The 18,442-nt window shown below is 41.5% G+C and overlaps 1 protein-coding gene across 5 annotated transcripts in view; it reads left to right on the top strand.

Annotated features, from left to right (window-relative positions):
• Window positions 1-18,442, top strand: part of LOC125228409 (paxillin) — a 139,442-nt gene that overhangs the window by 94,371 nt on the left and 26,629 nt on the right. For 3 of the 5 annotated variants that reach the window (XM_048132976.1, XM_048132975.1, XM_048132977.1), the window contains exons 2-3: window positions 11,372-11,616; window positions 13,971-14,193. In XM_048132976.1, coding sequence (XP_047988933.1) covers window positions 11,372-11,616; window positions 13,971-14,193 — 468 coding nt within the window. Of the gene's footprint in view, window positions 1-1,862; window positions 2,065-7,675; window positions 7,823-11,371; window positions 11,617-13,970; window positions 14,194-18,442 lie in introns of those variants that run through there. The other 2 variants (XM_048132974.1, XM_048132973.1) reach the window with 2 other exon arrangements.

Raw genomic sequence — 18,442 nt, 5'->3', positions numbered from 1 at the left:
TATTTTCCCTAGAAAGATAAATTTCCTGGATTTCGTTGTTCTGTATCGTAACTAATGAGGTGAAACCTTGACTGTAGGGAGCCTTGAACTCGCCCGGCCTCAAGTTGGTTAGTGCCTTAAAATTGATTATGAACGCTAGCATTAGCCATCCTACGTACACGTACACTAATGTAATGGAAACTTTGCAGACGAGTTTTATATGTAATTATTATTTACAATAACATACATTCGTTTTGGCTTATATTATACGTATACTCGGAAGAACTATAGAGATAGAACAAAGAGTCTTGCACAGACTTTAATTACCTATTTATGCAGGTATTGCAGGCCTTGGTCCTCGAGTTTGAAAAAAAAAACAAAAACACAATACGAGTTAATCAATCAAATGTGAAAAAATACACGGACTAGGTGGGTGTCTCTTGCGAGTCGGAAAAAATGACCATCTGTTGATCTGTCCCTTAAACTATTTTTAGCTTGGATCCTGGCAAAAACTGGCCTAGATTGAACTAGAGGCAACAATTTGCGTTAACCATTATCCAAATGATATCAAAAACTTAGGAATCAAAAGGAACACAATTCCGTGCTGAAAAGGCCAAGATGTCCAAGAATTTCCCTAGAATATTTAGGTACCGAACAGAAATTGCCAGTTATCATCGCGTAGACAACCTCGATCATACACTTGCTTGGCAGCATGGCAGCAAATGCTTTCAGACTATGCAATAGCCACCGCAGTCAGAATTGGTCAACCCTGTAACATTACACCTGTGGTTTGGCCAGCACACCGGCTCCGTTTTCATGGACCATTTACCGGTACATAAATAACGATATGTTTACGCGCGTTTTTGCCTATTCGCGTACCAGACCTTCGGCATACGTCGCCCACACCACGCCCACAGCCGCGCAAAGACGATAAATGAGGAATTGAACGATTGTTTTAACAAAATAGACAATAATTACGATTACAATCTAGTTCTGTTCCTAAAACGGTATTGTAGAGCAAACGGACAATCTTGACCCTTTTAGAGGAACTTAAGTACCTAGTCTCGTAATAAACGGTCCTTAAATGTTCATTTGTAACTAATATATTCGATTATTACAAAACGTTTATCAATATGAAACAGATTTCAAACATACAGTAACAGGAATATGAACTGTACTGGGCCAACGAAAATGTTGCTCACCACCTGGTAGGCTGGCATATCTTCATAAATCAGAAAAAAGAGGGTTGTCAAGACTGAAACAAGTTCAAGTGAGTCGTTTTTACTGTTGCGACTTGACAAAAATCGGACTAAACTTAATGATTGTTCTTAATTTTGTGGTATCTGTTGGTTATAATAATTATGTTCAATGAAACCGTGTTGTTTACATAATTAATATTGTTAACGCGCTTGACATCACCGATGCGAATATTTACGAACCCATTTATTTCGGTAACACGGCGCGTATTTTTATAATGTTCATTAATATCTTGTACGAACAGTGATAACGGCGTGACACCACGATCTGTACCTATAATAGATGTTAGGAGCGATTAGTTGTTAGTCCGTACAGATGTTTTCTTGTCAACAAGCGGAGGGCGCCGCCCGCCCACGCGCCTTACGTAACCGGCCCTTCGCGCGCCAACATTAATAGACGTTATTCTCAACTGTTTTCGAAGACGTAAAGTAAGTCAACAGGTTAATGAAGTTGGTCCGAAACCTATTGCGAAATAGAAACGGAAGTGACCACCTGACGGGAATAGCGCGTCGCGTAACGCCGCCAGCTCCCAGTGCGGCCGCTATCATCGTGCGCGCGCGCCGATAACCCTGTCTATCACGCGCGAAAATAACCCAGTCTTCCCCTAGCCGTGGTCCAGCCACGACTGCCCGCGCCTTCGTCTCGCCCCGCCTTTTATACCCGCTACAGGGATGGCGTCCGTGCGCACGCGTTCCGCATCCCCTAAGTCTGTCTCGTTCTCCCCCGTGCTCGAGCGGAAGTACAGCATCGACCGAGCGCCGTCGAGTCCGCCCGAGCTGAAGAGCCAGGATTGGAGGAAATACTTTACCGACTTCAGCGCTTATCTTGGTAAGTGCATCCAGAAGCTGGAGCCGTGAGTCAGGGTGCTCCTTGTGCGGCCTTGTGCTATATCGGTTAGTGGATCGGTCGGCCAATAAACAAACCTTACGCAATCGGAGCGAATGCAGAGCTTTTTGTTTGATTTTATTTGCCGGTAGCATCTTGATTGCCACTTCGTTAAAGTTTGTTTGCGACGACTGGCGAACTAGCTGGCGGACGAGAGATTTGTGATGGTTTCTGCTATTCTTAGGTGCTATGGGCTGCCAATTAGTTATTCCTTGAGACATATTCATATCCGTCGTCGAGGCCCTTGAGGTTTGTTTGGCAACTTCTTTGATAATATGCTACCTACATTTTGCAAAACCGTAAATCTTTTTGAATGTGGTGACGCCTCAATAGGTGTGACATGTTTCAAAAAAGATATACAATTACTTACAACTCCTTTTGAAAAAGGATCAGCTGCTACTGAAATGCTCATCGACAAAGTTAAGGTCTAAGCTGAGTGAAACGAAATCTTGCCAATGCAAAAGTTGTAAAACATGTTAGTAAACACCAAGTCATCATAATTCAAGCTGTGATTATCGCTTCTCCTCTTCATTCTAAAGCTTCCGGATAATCCGGATCCTTACTAAATGCATACCAATTGCGGGTTAACACCTTTCCCTCTTTGAAGCACAATACAAATCGTCGAATCAATTCTTAAACCCTTTAAGAACACCATTCAGAGCCTGAGCTTCTATACATAGATATATTTTTTGGACGGAAACCGGGATTCATTAACAAAATTAACTTTGGGATTCGTCCTATATAAAACATTCTAGCATTGCAAAGAGAATAATTCATGAAGTCCTATATAACTTTCTAGAACTGTAGAAGAACGGAACGGAAAAATTAAGCGTAATTCATTTAGGGAACCAAATCAAATCAAAGAAGAATTTGCGAACTATTAAATAAAAAATAAAAAAAGTGTAAAAGTCGGCATCCAGATTATTTACCGGTGTCAGAGCGCCGATAACCTTACGGTTTCGAGCCCGCAATAAAACACTCTTGACACTGTCGAGGTCATTATCTATCCTGTGCTATAATTGCAAAGTTATGTCATTTATTATCTCTTTTATTCTATACTATGAACGACTTTCGGGAATCGTAATTTTTTTTTCTCTAAAGCTTCTGATACTCGTTCAAGCAATCCAAAATTCGCTGCTTTGTATGTTTATTCAACATGTTTTGTATTATTTATTGAAATGTTGCACAAACGCAACGTAGGTACTTCGTTTAACGCATAAGAAACTTAACATAACTACAACTATTGGGTTGGTAAGAAAGTAATGAGCGATCGATTGAATTCCACATAAAATTTTTGAGAGAGTTCTAGAATCTTCTATGGTCGAAAGTATATAAAGGGCGAGTCGCACAGTTTCTCGTCAGGGATCGCAGCTATCGTCGCTTGTGTTCGGACGCATTTATCTCCCTCGCGCGTTAGTCATTTATTTATAGTAAATAAATTGGCCAACAAAGCGGCCCGGCGTCAGCCGGCGTAGACTACGCCAACACCAGAAGCATCGGCGTCGGTGCCCGCCCTCGCCGTGTTCCTAGTCCCGGTCCCATCAAACGGACGCCCCGGGATAGGGAATGCGGGGACTGGTGTAAACCGACGTCGACGAGCGTCGCACGAAGATAGCCGAGATGTCCCGAAGTGCTCCGAGGAGCCCCCCCGCCCCCGCGGGTAGGGTGGGTACTTTGGAAAACGAGTACGGGCATCTACCCACCCAAGAAGAAGAAACAGCCGCCGGCCCCCCCGAGCCGCGGCATACCAGCCTTCGCTCCTCGCAGGAAACTCCATCCCGACCGCCCGCGCGGGCAAAGCATGAAACTGACTGTTTCACTGCTGAGCGCGCGCGTAAAGTCAGGTCCTTGCCGCCAGGTTTCGCGGCATGGATGAAAGCCAGAACATGGCTTATAGGTGTTTATCGGAGGGGCGAATATCGGCCAATGCACGAGGAGTTACGCCGACTACTCCTCAGCTATGACCCGACGACGATCAACTACCAGCCGCGGCAGGACCTAGAAAAGGTCCTGCAGTTCTCTGACACACACAAGAAGAAGCCCCAGCCTCCGAGGGCGCCCGCCCCCGCGCACGCACGCCCCCGGACATCAAGAAGCCTTCCGCGGCCCCCTCACCCGGGAACCGCAACACTGGACATTCACCAACCCGCGCCGCAGCAGACCCTGGAGACCCCGTGCCCTCCCGGGGACCCCGTCGTCACTCCGGCGCCGCCAGTGGCCCCCACCCAGGGGCCACCGGCCGCAGATGCACCCGGCCCCGGTCGCGCCCTCCCCGCGACAGAGCCAGGAATAACCCCGGACATGCAGCCGCAGCCGACCGCAGGCCCCAAAAAGGGCCCCCGCAACGCAGCAGCCAACCCAAGAGCGCCCAGCCTGGGGTCAACAACCCCAGCCGCACCTGTCGCCGCAATACAGCAGCGTCAGCACCGCCCCAGCGGGCGGGAGGGTAGAGGAGAAAACTATTTTCTCAACTACCCACCCCCGCCCCCGCACGCGAGACGTCATCGCGCCCGACTCACCACCGGCCGAGCTTTGCGCCGCTCCACGCGCGCCCGCCGGACCCACGGACTCAATCACGTCGGCCCCATCGGAGCCGACACGTAGGGAAGGAGGCGAGAACGGAAACCCGCCACCGACCAACGAAATACGCAGCCCCTAACGGACAACCGAAGCAGCCCCAGCCTGCCCCTAATGGCGCAGGCAACCCCGGACGACGGACACGGAGTCCCGTCGTCCCCCGACAACCCCAGCAAGCCACTGGACACCAGGGAGGAGATGGAGCAGGAGCATTCGTCCCCCCCGCCCCGCGCAGCGCAGCCCCCCCGGGCACACGCCGCGCACAAATACCCCGAAAAACGGGGTAACGACAGACCGTGCCGTCGTTACGGCACGCGATAGATGCAGCCAAAAAGGGCCTCGCCCTGAAATGGCCTCCTCACACCCCTCCAGAAAGGAGAGGAGTGTAAGATGACACACTGCGGTTTCTCGTCAGTCATTCACTAGCTGTCGCCGAGCTAATATAAGGAAGAAAATGGACGAATTAAAAGTGCATGTAAGGCATTGCTTACTATATGAATTTCAGTCTGGCCATTCAGCCGCCGAAGCAGTGCGTAATATATGTCAGCGTGTTGCTCCTGAAGTTGTGTCTGAGGCCACGGCGAAACGATGGTTCCAGCGGTTTCGTAGTGGCGACTTTTCATTATCAGATCAACCTAAGTCTGGTCGACCGGTGAAGATTGATGTAGCCAAATTAAAAACCTTAATTGAAGGAGATCCGAGGCTAACGAGTCGTACTCTTGCTACCGAGTTAGGCTGCTCTCATGTCACCATAGAAACACATTTACACGAGTTGGGAAAAAACTACAAATACAGTGTTTGGAAACCGCACGAACTTGATAGAGATCAACTAAACCGCCGTGCCGATATCTGCATACAACTTCTGTCTTTTCGCCGCGCATTCAACTGGTTGGACCATCTTATCACTGGAGATGAAAAATGGGTCTTATATATAAATCACACACGCAAACGTCAGTGGCTAGCTCCAAACGAAAAAGGAATAGAGGCACCAAAAACAGAGCCTCACCCGAAAAAGTTATGCTGTCCGTTTGGTGGGATATTCATGGTATTATTCACTGGGAACTCCTACCAAGTGGAATGACTGTTACCGCATCAGTGTACTGTAATCAGCTTGAAAATTTAAACCAAAAAATCTGTCAGAATCGTCCACAGCATGCTAAAGTTTTTTTCTTACACGACAATGCTCGCCCACACATTGCAAAAGTGACTCGGCTAAAGCTATTGGAGCTAGGTTGGAAAGTGATACCTCATCCACCGTACTCTCCAGACTTGGCACCTACGGATTACGCATTGTTCAGATCGCTAAGCAATGCCTTGAATGAAAAAAAGTTCGATGATCAAGCCCATCTACGACAGTACATAGCTGAGTTTTTTGAATCTAAACCTAAGAACTTCTTCGCCGATGCTATTCATTTTTTACCAGAACGATGGAGACAAGTAGTAGATAACGAAGGCCGTTATATTTTTGATAAATGATTAAAATAATAAATTAAATAAAAATTACAATATTGGTTATGATTCGCTCATTACTTTCTTACCAACCCAATATTAAGTTATACAGCAACTCTTAAAAATTGGACATCTAAATAATCCGAGTAATAGATACCTATTACTGCTTTCAGTGTTGTTTGCGACTCATTAAAATGAGTGCGTGAATGAATCAGTGTTACTGTAGTGTAGTCTCTACATAATGTAGCGCCTACTATTTCTCATGTAGCAAGATTTGTATCAGCCTTTGCTTGGAAGTTTTCTCCAGGCGTGTCTTATTGTTGAATGTTCATGTTCACGATTACTTTGCACTTTCCTTAGCGTATCTTAGTGTAATAGGGAAATTTTGTGCATGTTGTTTACTTACATTTAATGTTAACTTTATGAAAATTTTATAATGTACTGTTTTAAGCCATGTAGCTTTAAATACACTGTAGTAATGAGGAATGTTAACGCCCGTGCTCCGATACGCACGTAATTATGCCATATACGACTCAAGTAGCAAATTTACAAAAGAATCGCAAATACTTACGGTACCTATGTCTATTCAAATCGTAATGCAAATTTCATCGTAATCAGCCGTCTCTTTCCCGGCGAGACGCACGCGCATTCCTCGATCCACGCGTCACCTCTTCACCAATCCAACCGCTTGACCAACACAAGCTACTATTAGCCTCTATTCAGTCCAGCATAATTAGATCTCAGGTATAAATATAGTGTCTATCTTTGGTTCATGAGAAGATTGGTTGTTAAAATCCTCGAGTCAACTAAACTTATGCAAGCGATGGGAACGAAACGAAGTGACGACGTCTTCATTGCTGGCGTCAGCGTTCATTGATCAGTGCAATCTCTCAGCGGAAAGCGATTTACTAGGTTGCTTTATTTACTACTAGATTAGACGTGCCAATTTCTGAGGTTAACTAACTTCATATTTTAGGAATGTTTTGTTTAAGTGGGACTGGGTATTTGCACTGTGAAAGGTGGCCCAATATGACTGCTGTATGGGAACCAGGGGATTGGTATTGTACTGAATGGTAGATAACAACAAGTGACAAAATCGAATAGAGAAAAGAGGAGAGGTCTGAATCAAAATTTTAACACTTACATATAAATATATGCATTTTTCGATGAACCACCAGTTCCGCTCTGTATGTATTTCCATTCTATGAGGAAATAACATATCCTCAAAAAAAACCTTGACATCAATGAACGTAAACCATTACGCACATATCAATAAAACAAACCGGTAACTTATGCCACAGAGAACACACCATAACAGTCCTAGTGACCATTTAGCGCTCACAGTTCACCGGATGAGTCGCTCGAACTCTACAAATGTTTATGTGAACAATGTGTTAGCCGAGCGATTTTTGCTGCGGTGAATCAGTACTGCATTAGTCCATAACACGGTCGCCCGCGCACCACATCGAGGAGATCTTTAAATTTAGAACCCTTGCCCTTCGGATGCGATTTGCCTTTTTTTTAAGCCAGTGTCCTGTGAATCCTTGGAGTGCGAAAATGTCCAACACACACTATACGGTGAACGATGATATTTACGGGAAAATATTAAAAACCCATAAGAATTTAGTGCCACAATCGGATTATGCTGAAGTTTTTGAAGCGTGCGATGGTCTAGGTATGGTGTTATTTCTATTTCAAGTCCTATTGTTGTAATGTATTCCTGTCGCGCGTGACCCAATTAAAGACAAGGTTCCATTGAAAGGAGTCGTTTGTTGAACATGACAAAGTGGAGATACTGTGTACCTAATTGAATTGAAAAACAATTGAAGTCTATGAAGCCAATTGCCTGAGACTCTTTTTAAATAGGTTCTTTTATAAGGAGACATCTTTTAAGTAGTTGTTCTTATCTGAAGCACTATTAATCCCGATAAGGGACAATGTGCTCACTCTTGATGCGATGTTTAAATAGCCGCTGATAAGTTATTCGTTTGGAGCCATTCCGAAGGCGTTGAACCCACTGAAAAGAACTCGTTTTCGAGGACGACCGAGGATTTAAATGTGTTATGATTTGTGCGAATGTGAAATTTCATATTTTGGGCCACAGTGGCCACATCTGCCACATAGAAAGGCAGAATTTGAGCAGAAGGCATTTTAGTTGCATCTCGGTTACATACATATAGGTACTATTACACTATGTATTATGATACAAATTTATAAACTAGCAATCGCGTTATGTCAGTAGGTATATTTATTTAAATTGAAAAAGTAATATGTTCATTATTAAAGCTTACTACCAGTATAAGCTTTCTACAATGTCACATTCAGTAGATCACCAATATAACTTTTGAAGGCAATTGCATGACAGCATATGACAGGAAATGTTAATTTCATACTTGACCTTACACACGTAGCTTAAGTCAATAGTAGTTCTCTATTATATATTTCCCTCCCAATAAATTAAATTTAACATAAATTTACTGGACATGTTCCATGTTCAAATCTGTAGATGTACTATAAGTACTCATAGTTTTTGTAGTAACCTAGAAACTAGTAGTATTAGGTAGCAGTTAAAAAGCATAATTTATAGCCATTGATAAACTTAACCTCCTTGACTTGGATAATGATCTTTATACATAAAGGCATGACTGCTATGTTTCTGATAACGTTGTTACCTTTGAACGACATTGATTACTTCATACATATTATAAACATGTTTTACAATTTTGCCTAGTTTTATTGAGATCTCTACGATATTCTTTACTAAAGTATTCTACATACAGGATGTAAGCTTAAGATTAACTCTTAAATTTTAACGTGACAACGAAATCTAAGACGTCCAAATACTTTTTATGTAATCTGACCTTAATTACCAACAGTATTTCTAAGAAAACTTATCTCCAGTGTTACCTACTGGACACAGAAGCACCATGCTTGAATTGCAATAATATTCTATCCATTTGATTTTTTATTATTATTATAAATGGGCTTACTCTTGGCCACAGACTAGCCAAAGGCAAAAACGTGGCCTACGATAGAGTGAGCTCGCCCAGAAGTTGCCTGTTCAGTGTTCCCGCTTGATTTGAAATACCTATACTCGTAAATTCTGAAAAAAATACCGTTTTGCACATGAAAAATGAGGAATGTGGATTCTTTAATCCTTAGACATAAAACGACACATACATAGTGTCGGCCTCATTACTTTTAACCATTTCACACTCTGAAATTCGTGAAACACACATTGTGTTAATATTCATTATTCAACCATCAATTTTAATAGCGCTCGGTCTCTCACTAGTTTCAAAGAGCCACTGTTCTTGAGAAAAAATCGACTGCCCAAATGTTTCCTGCCTCTTATGAGAGTTATGAGGTTAAACAATGTGCCTACTGTTTTGTACACAACATTGTTGCTAGGGACCGAGAAAACAGAAACATAAGCAAATCTGAGCTATTAACTTGATCATAAAATACATTTGAAGAGATTCTTTGCTAGTTTCTGAATGTTTATTTTATTTACGATTTTTGAGAGGTCCTATTTTTGAAGCGTAAATTCTTGAATGCATTTGTAATACCTAATCATTGTACAGAATAAAATTTGTTTGTGATTTTAATGAAAACTAAAGTTTATTTTGTTATGCATTTAATAACCAACGTTAGCATTCGATGCAGACGTTAAATTGTCAGTCATTAAGCCGGCTAATGACAAATAGTTATTTGTTATACAAGGGGGCAAAGTTGTATTTTAACGCCGAGTGTGGAATTATAACACACGAGAAGGAAAATACATTTGCACCCGAGTGTAACACAAAACTTTTCCCCTCACTATAGCGAGGAAACTACAACGCAAAAAATGCGTTTATCACTGCTTTTGAGTAGTTCAACAGGTGGTAAATCATCTTTATTACTAGATTCAACAAATTTTATCAATTTTAAAGCAGTTAATTTGACTTTATTCAAGGTCAAATTACTTTACCCACTAGTGGATAAAATGCGTTTTTACCCGCTGGTATTAAAGGACAAAACACGTGTTTCCGAGCTAGTGAGGGGAAAAAATACTTATAGTTATCAATAAAAGACCCTCGTTTACGTTTACTTACATGACATCACCCGGCCACCAGACTATTTATATAAGCCGGCAAATTCCAATTACTTAAGTACATATCTTACTTGTTGATTAAACTAGTTTATTCCAACTTAATCTTTATATAGCTGTGTTAAGGCGCAGAAGAGAAAGGACAGGAACTATATTATTGTTGACAGAAGTGATAGAATGATGGATTTGTTGTGCGCATACGCAAGAGTCCCTGGCCTTTCATTCAGAGAGTCACTAATTTCACTATCCAATTTATCACGAAAATTAAATTAGATATCCTCTTTACATGCGGTAAACAGTTAAAATACCATATTTGGTCAAATGTTTTAGGACATTTAATAGCCAGCCATAAATGCGGAAAATGAGAGACAAATGTGGTATTCTAATATAACTATTATTTAAAATTCTAAATATATGAAGTGTTATATGTATTTTAAATGAGAAATACGAATTTACAATAAATAAATGGCAAAAACCATGATATTATTATATGATACAATATTAAGCGCTCTTTGCACATCACGTCGTTTTAAATGTATCCTAATAGGTATGAAATTTTCTTCAGTAATCTGTTTTGCTCTTATATGATAGTGCTGCTCTCTGTTCTTATAATATACCTAACAGAAATATGTTGGTATTCAGGTAGTTTATAATTCCGATAGCTTGTAAACAAGTTAATCTGAGTTAGTTTAGTCTGCTGTAGAAATATAATAGAATAAACAATGTAATAGTCTACCTTGCACGCTAATCTAACAATAGAATCATACATTTAAAAGGAATTTGCAACAATTTCTGGGGTTAAGTTCTAGATACTCGTATTAACTTAGCAGCTGTCATTATATGGCAGAGTATTAGACCAGACGACTTCTCACTTTCAGAGGATGATAGGATGGATGTCCTGGTTTATCAGTGTAACGATGTTTCAATCAAAAGTATTACAGAGTCGGCGAAACCTCGATGCGAATTGTTTCTGAATGTTCTTTTATGATGATTTCCAAATTAAATCTATGGAAAATCGTAGTTCTTGTCGTTGCAAATACTATAAGTGATATTTATTGTGTCCTTTTTGGGACGACTAATTATATCTTATTTTAACTATTTCATAAAACTGACCATTAAATCCCTTGTCCACAGATGCGCTCCTCGCCGACCTCCAGAATTCGATCAACCCCGGCGCCCGCGTGGGCAGCCCGGGCCGCACCGGGTCTCCCGGCGGCCGCACCGCCTCGCCCGGCGCCCGCACCGCCTCCCCTGGAGGCCGGACGAGCTCTCCGGGGGGCAGGAGTTCACCTGGGGGCAGCTTGAGCTCACCTACTTCCACGGGATACGGCTCAATCCTGAATGGCTCCAGGAATACGGATTACAATAAATCTAGCTCGGTAAGTTATCACTATTGGCCCCTTTAAACTCTTTTACGGTCGCAAAGCCTCCCTTGAAGTCCTAACGAGCTCTCCTGGAGGCAAGAGTTCACCTGGAGGCAGCTTGAGCTCACCTACATCAACAGGATACGGCTCAATCCTGAATGGATCAAGGAATACGGATTACAATAAATCTAACTCTGTAAGTTATCACTATTGGCTCCTTTAGACTGTTTTACAATTGGACAGCCTCGCCAGGAGGCCGAGTGGTTCGAGGAATACGGATTACAATAAATCTAGCTCGATATGTTATCACTAATTATTGGCTCCCTAGACTCTTTTACTGTTGCACAGCCTCTCTTGGAGGCAGAACTAGTTCTCCAGACGGCCGAAGCTTGCCTCTTCGAAAATGGTTAAAAATCAGAAAAATCCATAGGTATTAGGTAACGTTTAAAGGTGTAACTAACTCCCATACGACGTTCCACACGTTTTGGTAATTTTTGCAAGTCTGCCAATTGTTCGACGCTACATTGAAATGCATACGTGACATGCGTTTAAACTGTAAACAATGCCCATCTGACTGGATCGTCTCGTAAATATTAGTCATCGAAATACAGATGTTCTTGCTGACGACACCTAAACCACCGATGTTTTCAAGGAAAATGTAGAACAATCTGTGTGCGTAATAACGAAAATGATGTCAATATTGTAAATTAGAGATATATTACGCCGGTCCAAACTGTATTTTGATTTGTTCATCCAGCTCCTTCAAAATCAATACTTAAGTAATTCCTGCAGTCATACAGTTTTCATTTATTTCATTTTAATACTGGCGAATACTAATAATAATTAATGAGTGGTACAACAAACTAGACAACTATTATTGATCTATTTCCTTAGAACAATGTATTGTCATCATTGAACTTAGCTAGTCAAGTGTGGTTTGTAGGCCTTGGAAACTAATACTAAGCGCATTAGGATCGTGTTTACGTTCTGGGGAATACCTACTCTGTGTCACTTTCAAAGAAATCCTGAGTTGGTAAGATGATATTTTTAGCCGTACCCTTGACCTAGTTATCAAGCAAAATTACTGCTGACGTCAAACTGTGATTTCATCTTGTGAATACAAATGGTTTAAGGAAAGCGTAATAGTCTATGCCAAAAATTATCTCACACAGATTAGGTTAGGCACATGCAGTCATTAATTTTTGTCAAAGTGAATCTTAAAATGCTACGCTAATTTTGACTTATTATTAGGATGCTACAAAGTTAGTAACAAATCTACTTTAAATTACTTAGGTACATACATTTTTTTTTAAATATATGTACATATTTTCATCTTCAAAATGTATGCCTGTCTGTTTTGTAACGCAACGCCCTCTAGAAGTGGTAGAATGAACTATAACGTCCGCATGAAGAGAAATATACAATTTCATATTTTGTGAGGGCCGATTCACTCCTCTCCTCCTTGGAGAGTTTCCAAGAAATACTAGACTAGTTGTACAGATGGCGCTGTGTTGACGATTCAATATTTATCGATGAATAGTTGAATACACAATCACGAAGTATTATTGGAACCATTTAAATATATTGTCTTACGGCATTATTTATTTTATGTAATGGACTCATTATGTTAGATAGGCACCTACGTATATTGAATATCGTGTATAATGTGAATGTTTTATGCAGTTAAGAGTTATTTTTTCAGTAGAATCTTACAGCAGTTTTCTGAATAGCCCCCTGAATATTCGGCTCATAATTTTCGATCGATAGTTGTTGTGCGCAGGAGTTTACCAATTCGCTCGTGTGACGTCAGTAGCGCCAAGTCTTCTGTAGGTAGGTACAACGCTTGTAGCACTGAACAGGAAAACGTAAAAAATAGTTTTCGCGTATTCGAAAAAGCGCACATCGTACTGCATATTTTAAAGAGACAGACGAAATGACTAGAATTTAATATTGGATGGCAGAGAAGTGTAATACAAAAATGTATGATATCATTTTATTTGTCTCACTGAGGTATGCTGCACACATTTTTTATGAATCGTTTCACGCTTGTAGCTGTTTTAGTCCGAACATAAGGTATGTAATTAAGTCACAGGCGAAAACGCAAAAATGCCATAGCATAGTTAGTTGCACAGCTACCATTATAAACTAGTAAATTACGTGTAGGATTCCACACGATATACAAATTTATTTTTATTCGTTTCATCGCACATTCTATTTGCCATATTGTATATCTAGACTATGCCTATCGTGAACAGAGTTGGTTTAGGGACAGTTGGCTAAAAAAAAATATATTTTAAGGAAAAGAAATTTCATTTATCCATTCTTTCAGCTACATCAAAAAAGTCTAACAATATGTATCTTGTCCACAGCCCACATACCAGAACACGGGCTCACTAGAAAAGGTCATCCCAGTGAAATACACCAACAGTGCCTCGGGCTACGGTGGCCACACGCCGTACTCCACGGGACACTCCGGCTATGGCCGGACGACGGGAGGCCGCGGGAACCTGTCCGAGTTGGACACCCTACTGGATGACCTGAGCAACGCGAGATATGGCAGCTATGGTGACAAGACTCCCACTAGTGAACGAGGTTAGTGCTTGTAGCTATTCTGACTTGACAAAAGCAGCTTACACCAACAGTACCTCGGGCTACGGTGGCCACACGCCGTACTCCACGGGACACTCCGGCTATGGCCGGACGACGGGAGGCCGCGGGAACCTGTCCGAGTTGGACACCCTACTGGATGACCTGAGCAACGCGAGATATGGCAGCTATGGTGACAAGACTCCCACTAGTGAACGAGGTTAGTGCTTGTAGCTATTCTGACTTGACAAAAGCAGCTTACACCAACAGTACCTCGGGCTACGGTGGCCACACGCCGTACTCCACGGGACACTCCGGCTATGGCCGGACGACCGGAGGCCGCGGGAACCTGTCCGAGTTGGACACCCTACTGGATGACCTGAGCAACGCGAGATACGGCAGCTATGGTGACAAGACTCCCACCAGTGAACGAGGTTAGTGCTTGTAGCTACAGCGTACAATAGCAACTTTGTTTGGTGGCCACATTCCTCGGAATAGTCCTGCTAGGGCAGGACCACGCGAGATCGCGGGAACTTGCCCGAGTTGGACACCCTACTGGATGACCTGAGCAACGCTAGATATGGCAGCTATGGTGACAAGACTCCCACCAGTGAACGAGGTTAGTGCTTGTAGCTACAGCGTACTATAGCAACTTTGTTTGGTGGCCACATTCCTCGGAATAGTCCTGCTAGGGCAGGACCCCGCGAGATCGGGGGAACCTGTCCGAGTTGGACACCCTACTGGATGACCTGAGCAACGCGAGATACGGCAGCTATAGTGACAAGACTCCCACCAGTGAACGAGGTTAGTGCTTGTAGCTACAGCGTACTATAGCAACTTTGTTTGGTGGCCACATTCCTCGGGATAGTCCTGCTAGGGCAGGACCCCGCGAGATCGGGGGAACCTGTCCGAGTTGGACACCCTACTGGATGACCTGAGCAACGCGAGATATGGCAGCTATAGTGACAAGACTCCCACTAGTGAACGAGGTTAGTGCTTGCAGCTATTCTGACTTGGCAAAAGCAGCTTACTTACGGTACCTAACTGCTTTGTAGCACATGAACACCTTACACCAAGAAAATAAAATCAGTCCAACGCCTAACAGGTTTAAAATTGTAAATTTGTAATAGACTTGCCCAGTTCTGGCCTTATATGGCTGTCTTAAATTAATAATAAGTTTTCCAAAAAATAATTTCTCAAATCCATGCTCCCGTAAAATAATTATTAGAAATTATCATCAATCCCTTAATTCGCTGTTATCGCGGAAGGAAAATCATTTTAGTTTACCCAGCATTAAATAATGTAAATACATATCAACATGTAAATATGTTTTCAATATCCTCATGACCGGATGGGCGATCTGAAATAACATCAGTGAACTAAGTCAATACATCTTTCCTGCCAATCACTTTCAGTTTGTTTGTCCTATTTCATTTTAGCTAGGGATGTTACGGTATGGATATTAATATCGGCATTGCCCATTTATCTATTTGAAAAGATCATCCTACCAATGTCAAAACAGAACTGAAATGTTTTTCAATAAACTGAAATAAATATCATTAATCCGCAACCGCAAGGGCTCCAAGCTCCAAGTGCCCGAAGCTGGCTGTTTTTCAATACTTAAAAACCATTTCCGTGTTTTGCGATAATATACCTAATTATATATTAAGTTCGTATATCAAAATTGTCAAAATTGAGTCCAATCGTCGGGAAGTTGTTTAATTATTTAGGTGGTAAAACCCGAACATACTCGTACGGTCAAACAATTTCAATCCTAGGCAACTGTAGAACCTTTACACAATAAACGTCAATGTGATTTTTATGGCAAACAGAACATGGTGTCAATAGGTCAATGCGACAGGGTTCTAGAGTGGCCTAGGATTAAATTTGGTTGACCGTACTCCTTATTTATTACAAAAACAATATTTTGCTGTTTTTGTACTTAATGTATCGCATGGACAAACACGTTTCATCTCTAATTTTAATGTAAGCTCTGTATCTCGAGTAAAATTAATACTACGCCCGAATATAAACGACTAGACATAAATCACGGTATTCCGAGATTCAGTGCATTCAAAATATCTTCTTAAATACAAATAAAAAAAACCGGCCAAGTGCGAGTCGGGCTCGCGCACAAAGGGTTCCGTAGCAGCAAATATAATAAACTTATTATGTCAATTTATACACCTGCCAAAATTACAGTTAAATCAACCTATCTCAAAAACTATAAGAGATACTTTGATCAAACCAAAAATCGTTGAAAGAGTTAATTAGCATGCATCACCTCTATTTTTTTTAGAATTTTATACCCCGTAGTTATAAAAATAGAGGGGGGGGGACATACTTTTTACGACTTTGAGAGCTGATATCTCAAAAACCGTTCACTTTAAGAAAAATGTTTTTTAGAAAACTTTATATCATTTTAAAAGACCTTTCCATTGATACCCCACACGGGTATGTACATCGAAAAAAAAATTTTCATCCCTCAGTTACATGTATGGGGGCCCCACCCCAATTCTTTTTTTTACTATTTAGTGTCATAATTTTGTAGCGGTTCATACAACACATATTCCCATCAAATTTCATCACTGTAGTACTTATAGTTTCCGAGTAAATCGGCTGTGACAGACGGACAGACGGACAGACGGACAGACGGACAGACGGACATGACGAAACTATAAGGGTTCCGTTTTTGCCATTTTGGCTACGGAACCCTAAAAATTAGCAACCAACTAGCTAATGCAAAAACACCAGTGTTTCATATGAAATAAAGGTTACTATTTAATGAAAGAGCATAATTACACAGACATAGGTACACAGAGTATAAGTAAACAGAGATATGCGAATAGTATTAGCTTTTGATCTTGGATCTGTATCCTGGTTATAGTTGAAGCAATCATACATTTGTACATGTCGAGTTACACCCAGTAAAAGATAATATGAGTTCGTAACCTATTTATAAGTTTAATTTATGGGACTGCCTTTAAATTTGACATCTATTTATAGAGAAGACCTTTTTTAAAAGAACCAACTTTCTACTAACAAGCGGAATTATGTTATTCTAATAAAATCTTTTCAAAACGAGAATAGTGCTAGAATTGGATCCTAAACATTTGAGACATTTGACGACTCTTCTGTTCCCGCATAGACTCTATACGGTTACTTCTTGCATATATAACGTCTCACCTCACAATCATATTGTTACACGACCTATCTATGTATAATTCCTCCTACCGTGCTAATTTGGCATTGTCATTATAACATTACTTACCTGCGGGAAATTTGTGTCAAGTGCGTCGTGCATAGAGGAAATAGTGATCTTGCCTCTTCAACACTAACATTGTAAATAATAATGAGGACATCAACACTTGCGTATATTTCATCTTCTCATGCTTAGACAAGTTCACATAACGTCAGTTATCTATCAAAAACGAAGTGCAGAGAAGATTGGTGATATGATGCCACTGCCACTGCAACATTGCACTATGTTTGCTATGTTGCAGTTATTACCTAATGAAAACCTCAGCGCAAATATAATTCTTCTTACTGCATGGTACAGTGACAGCATCACCTGCCATTATATCTGTGTCACATACAAAGTGCAAAGTAAAGCCACATATTATATACTTTGTAATAATGAAATCACCACCTGCGTAATAATTTATCCTATCACGCTGATGTGACAGCACCCCCCATTAAAACTGAAATTTCGTATTTATAACGACACTGAAGTTCGCGCAAGGTCGCTGCTTCCGCGCAGTTCACCAAACATTGTCCTGTCCTGAATTCCAATATAATTTGAACCCGAACTTTAGCGGGCGAGTATGATAAGAGACCGACTGCATGTTGAACATAACCTACGTTTGTCATTGAAGCCTGATTACACACAACCAATGCTTTGGCAACCATATCACCACCACCAGAACGACACCTCGACACCTTTTGTGTTGGCACCACGAACCACACGCACTCCTGACTACCCAGACACTATTCCGCCCGGTACTATTCGGGTTCCCGGGGTACATTCGGGGACTGCCCTACCCCAAGAGATTATTTCTATGCTATCACTTTTAAAGATTTTTTTTTATTGTTCAGAAATAAGTGACGTTGATCAGCCGTCAATGAGGAGGCACACTGACATTTTATCCCGCCAGGCGACGCCTGTGCAAGTGTCTAGGCATGTTCACTATCATTCATATGTGAGAGAAAGAAAAAACATATCATCTTCTCGCTGTCACGTATGAAATTATATATC

This window comes from Leguminivora glycinivorella, chromosome 7, assembly GCF_023078275.1.
Source record: "Leguminivora glycinivorella isolate SPB_JAAS2020 chromosome 7, LegGlyc_1.1, whole genome shotgun sequence".
Classification (NCBI taxonomy): domain Eukaryota; kingdom Metazoa; phylum Arthropoda; class Insecta; order Lepidoptera; family Tortricidae; genus Leguminivora; species Leguminivora glycinivorella.
The sequence above is the reverse complement of the archived record's forward strand: the minus strand, read 5'-3'. Positions and strand labels throughout refer to the sequence as shown.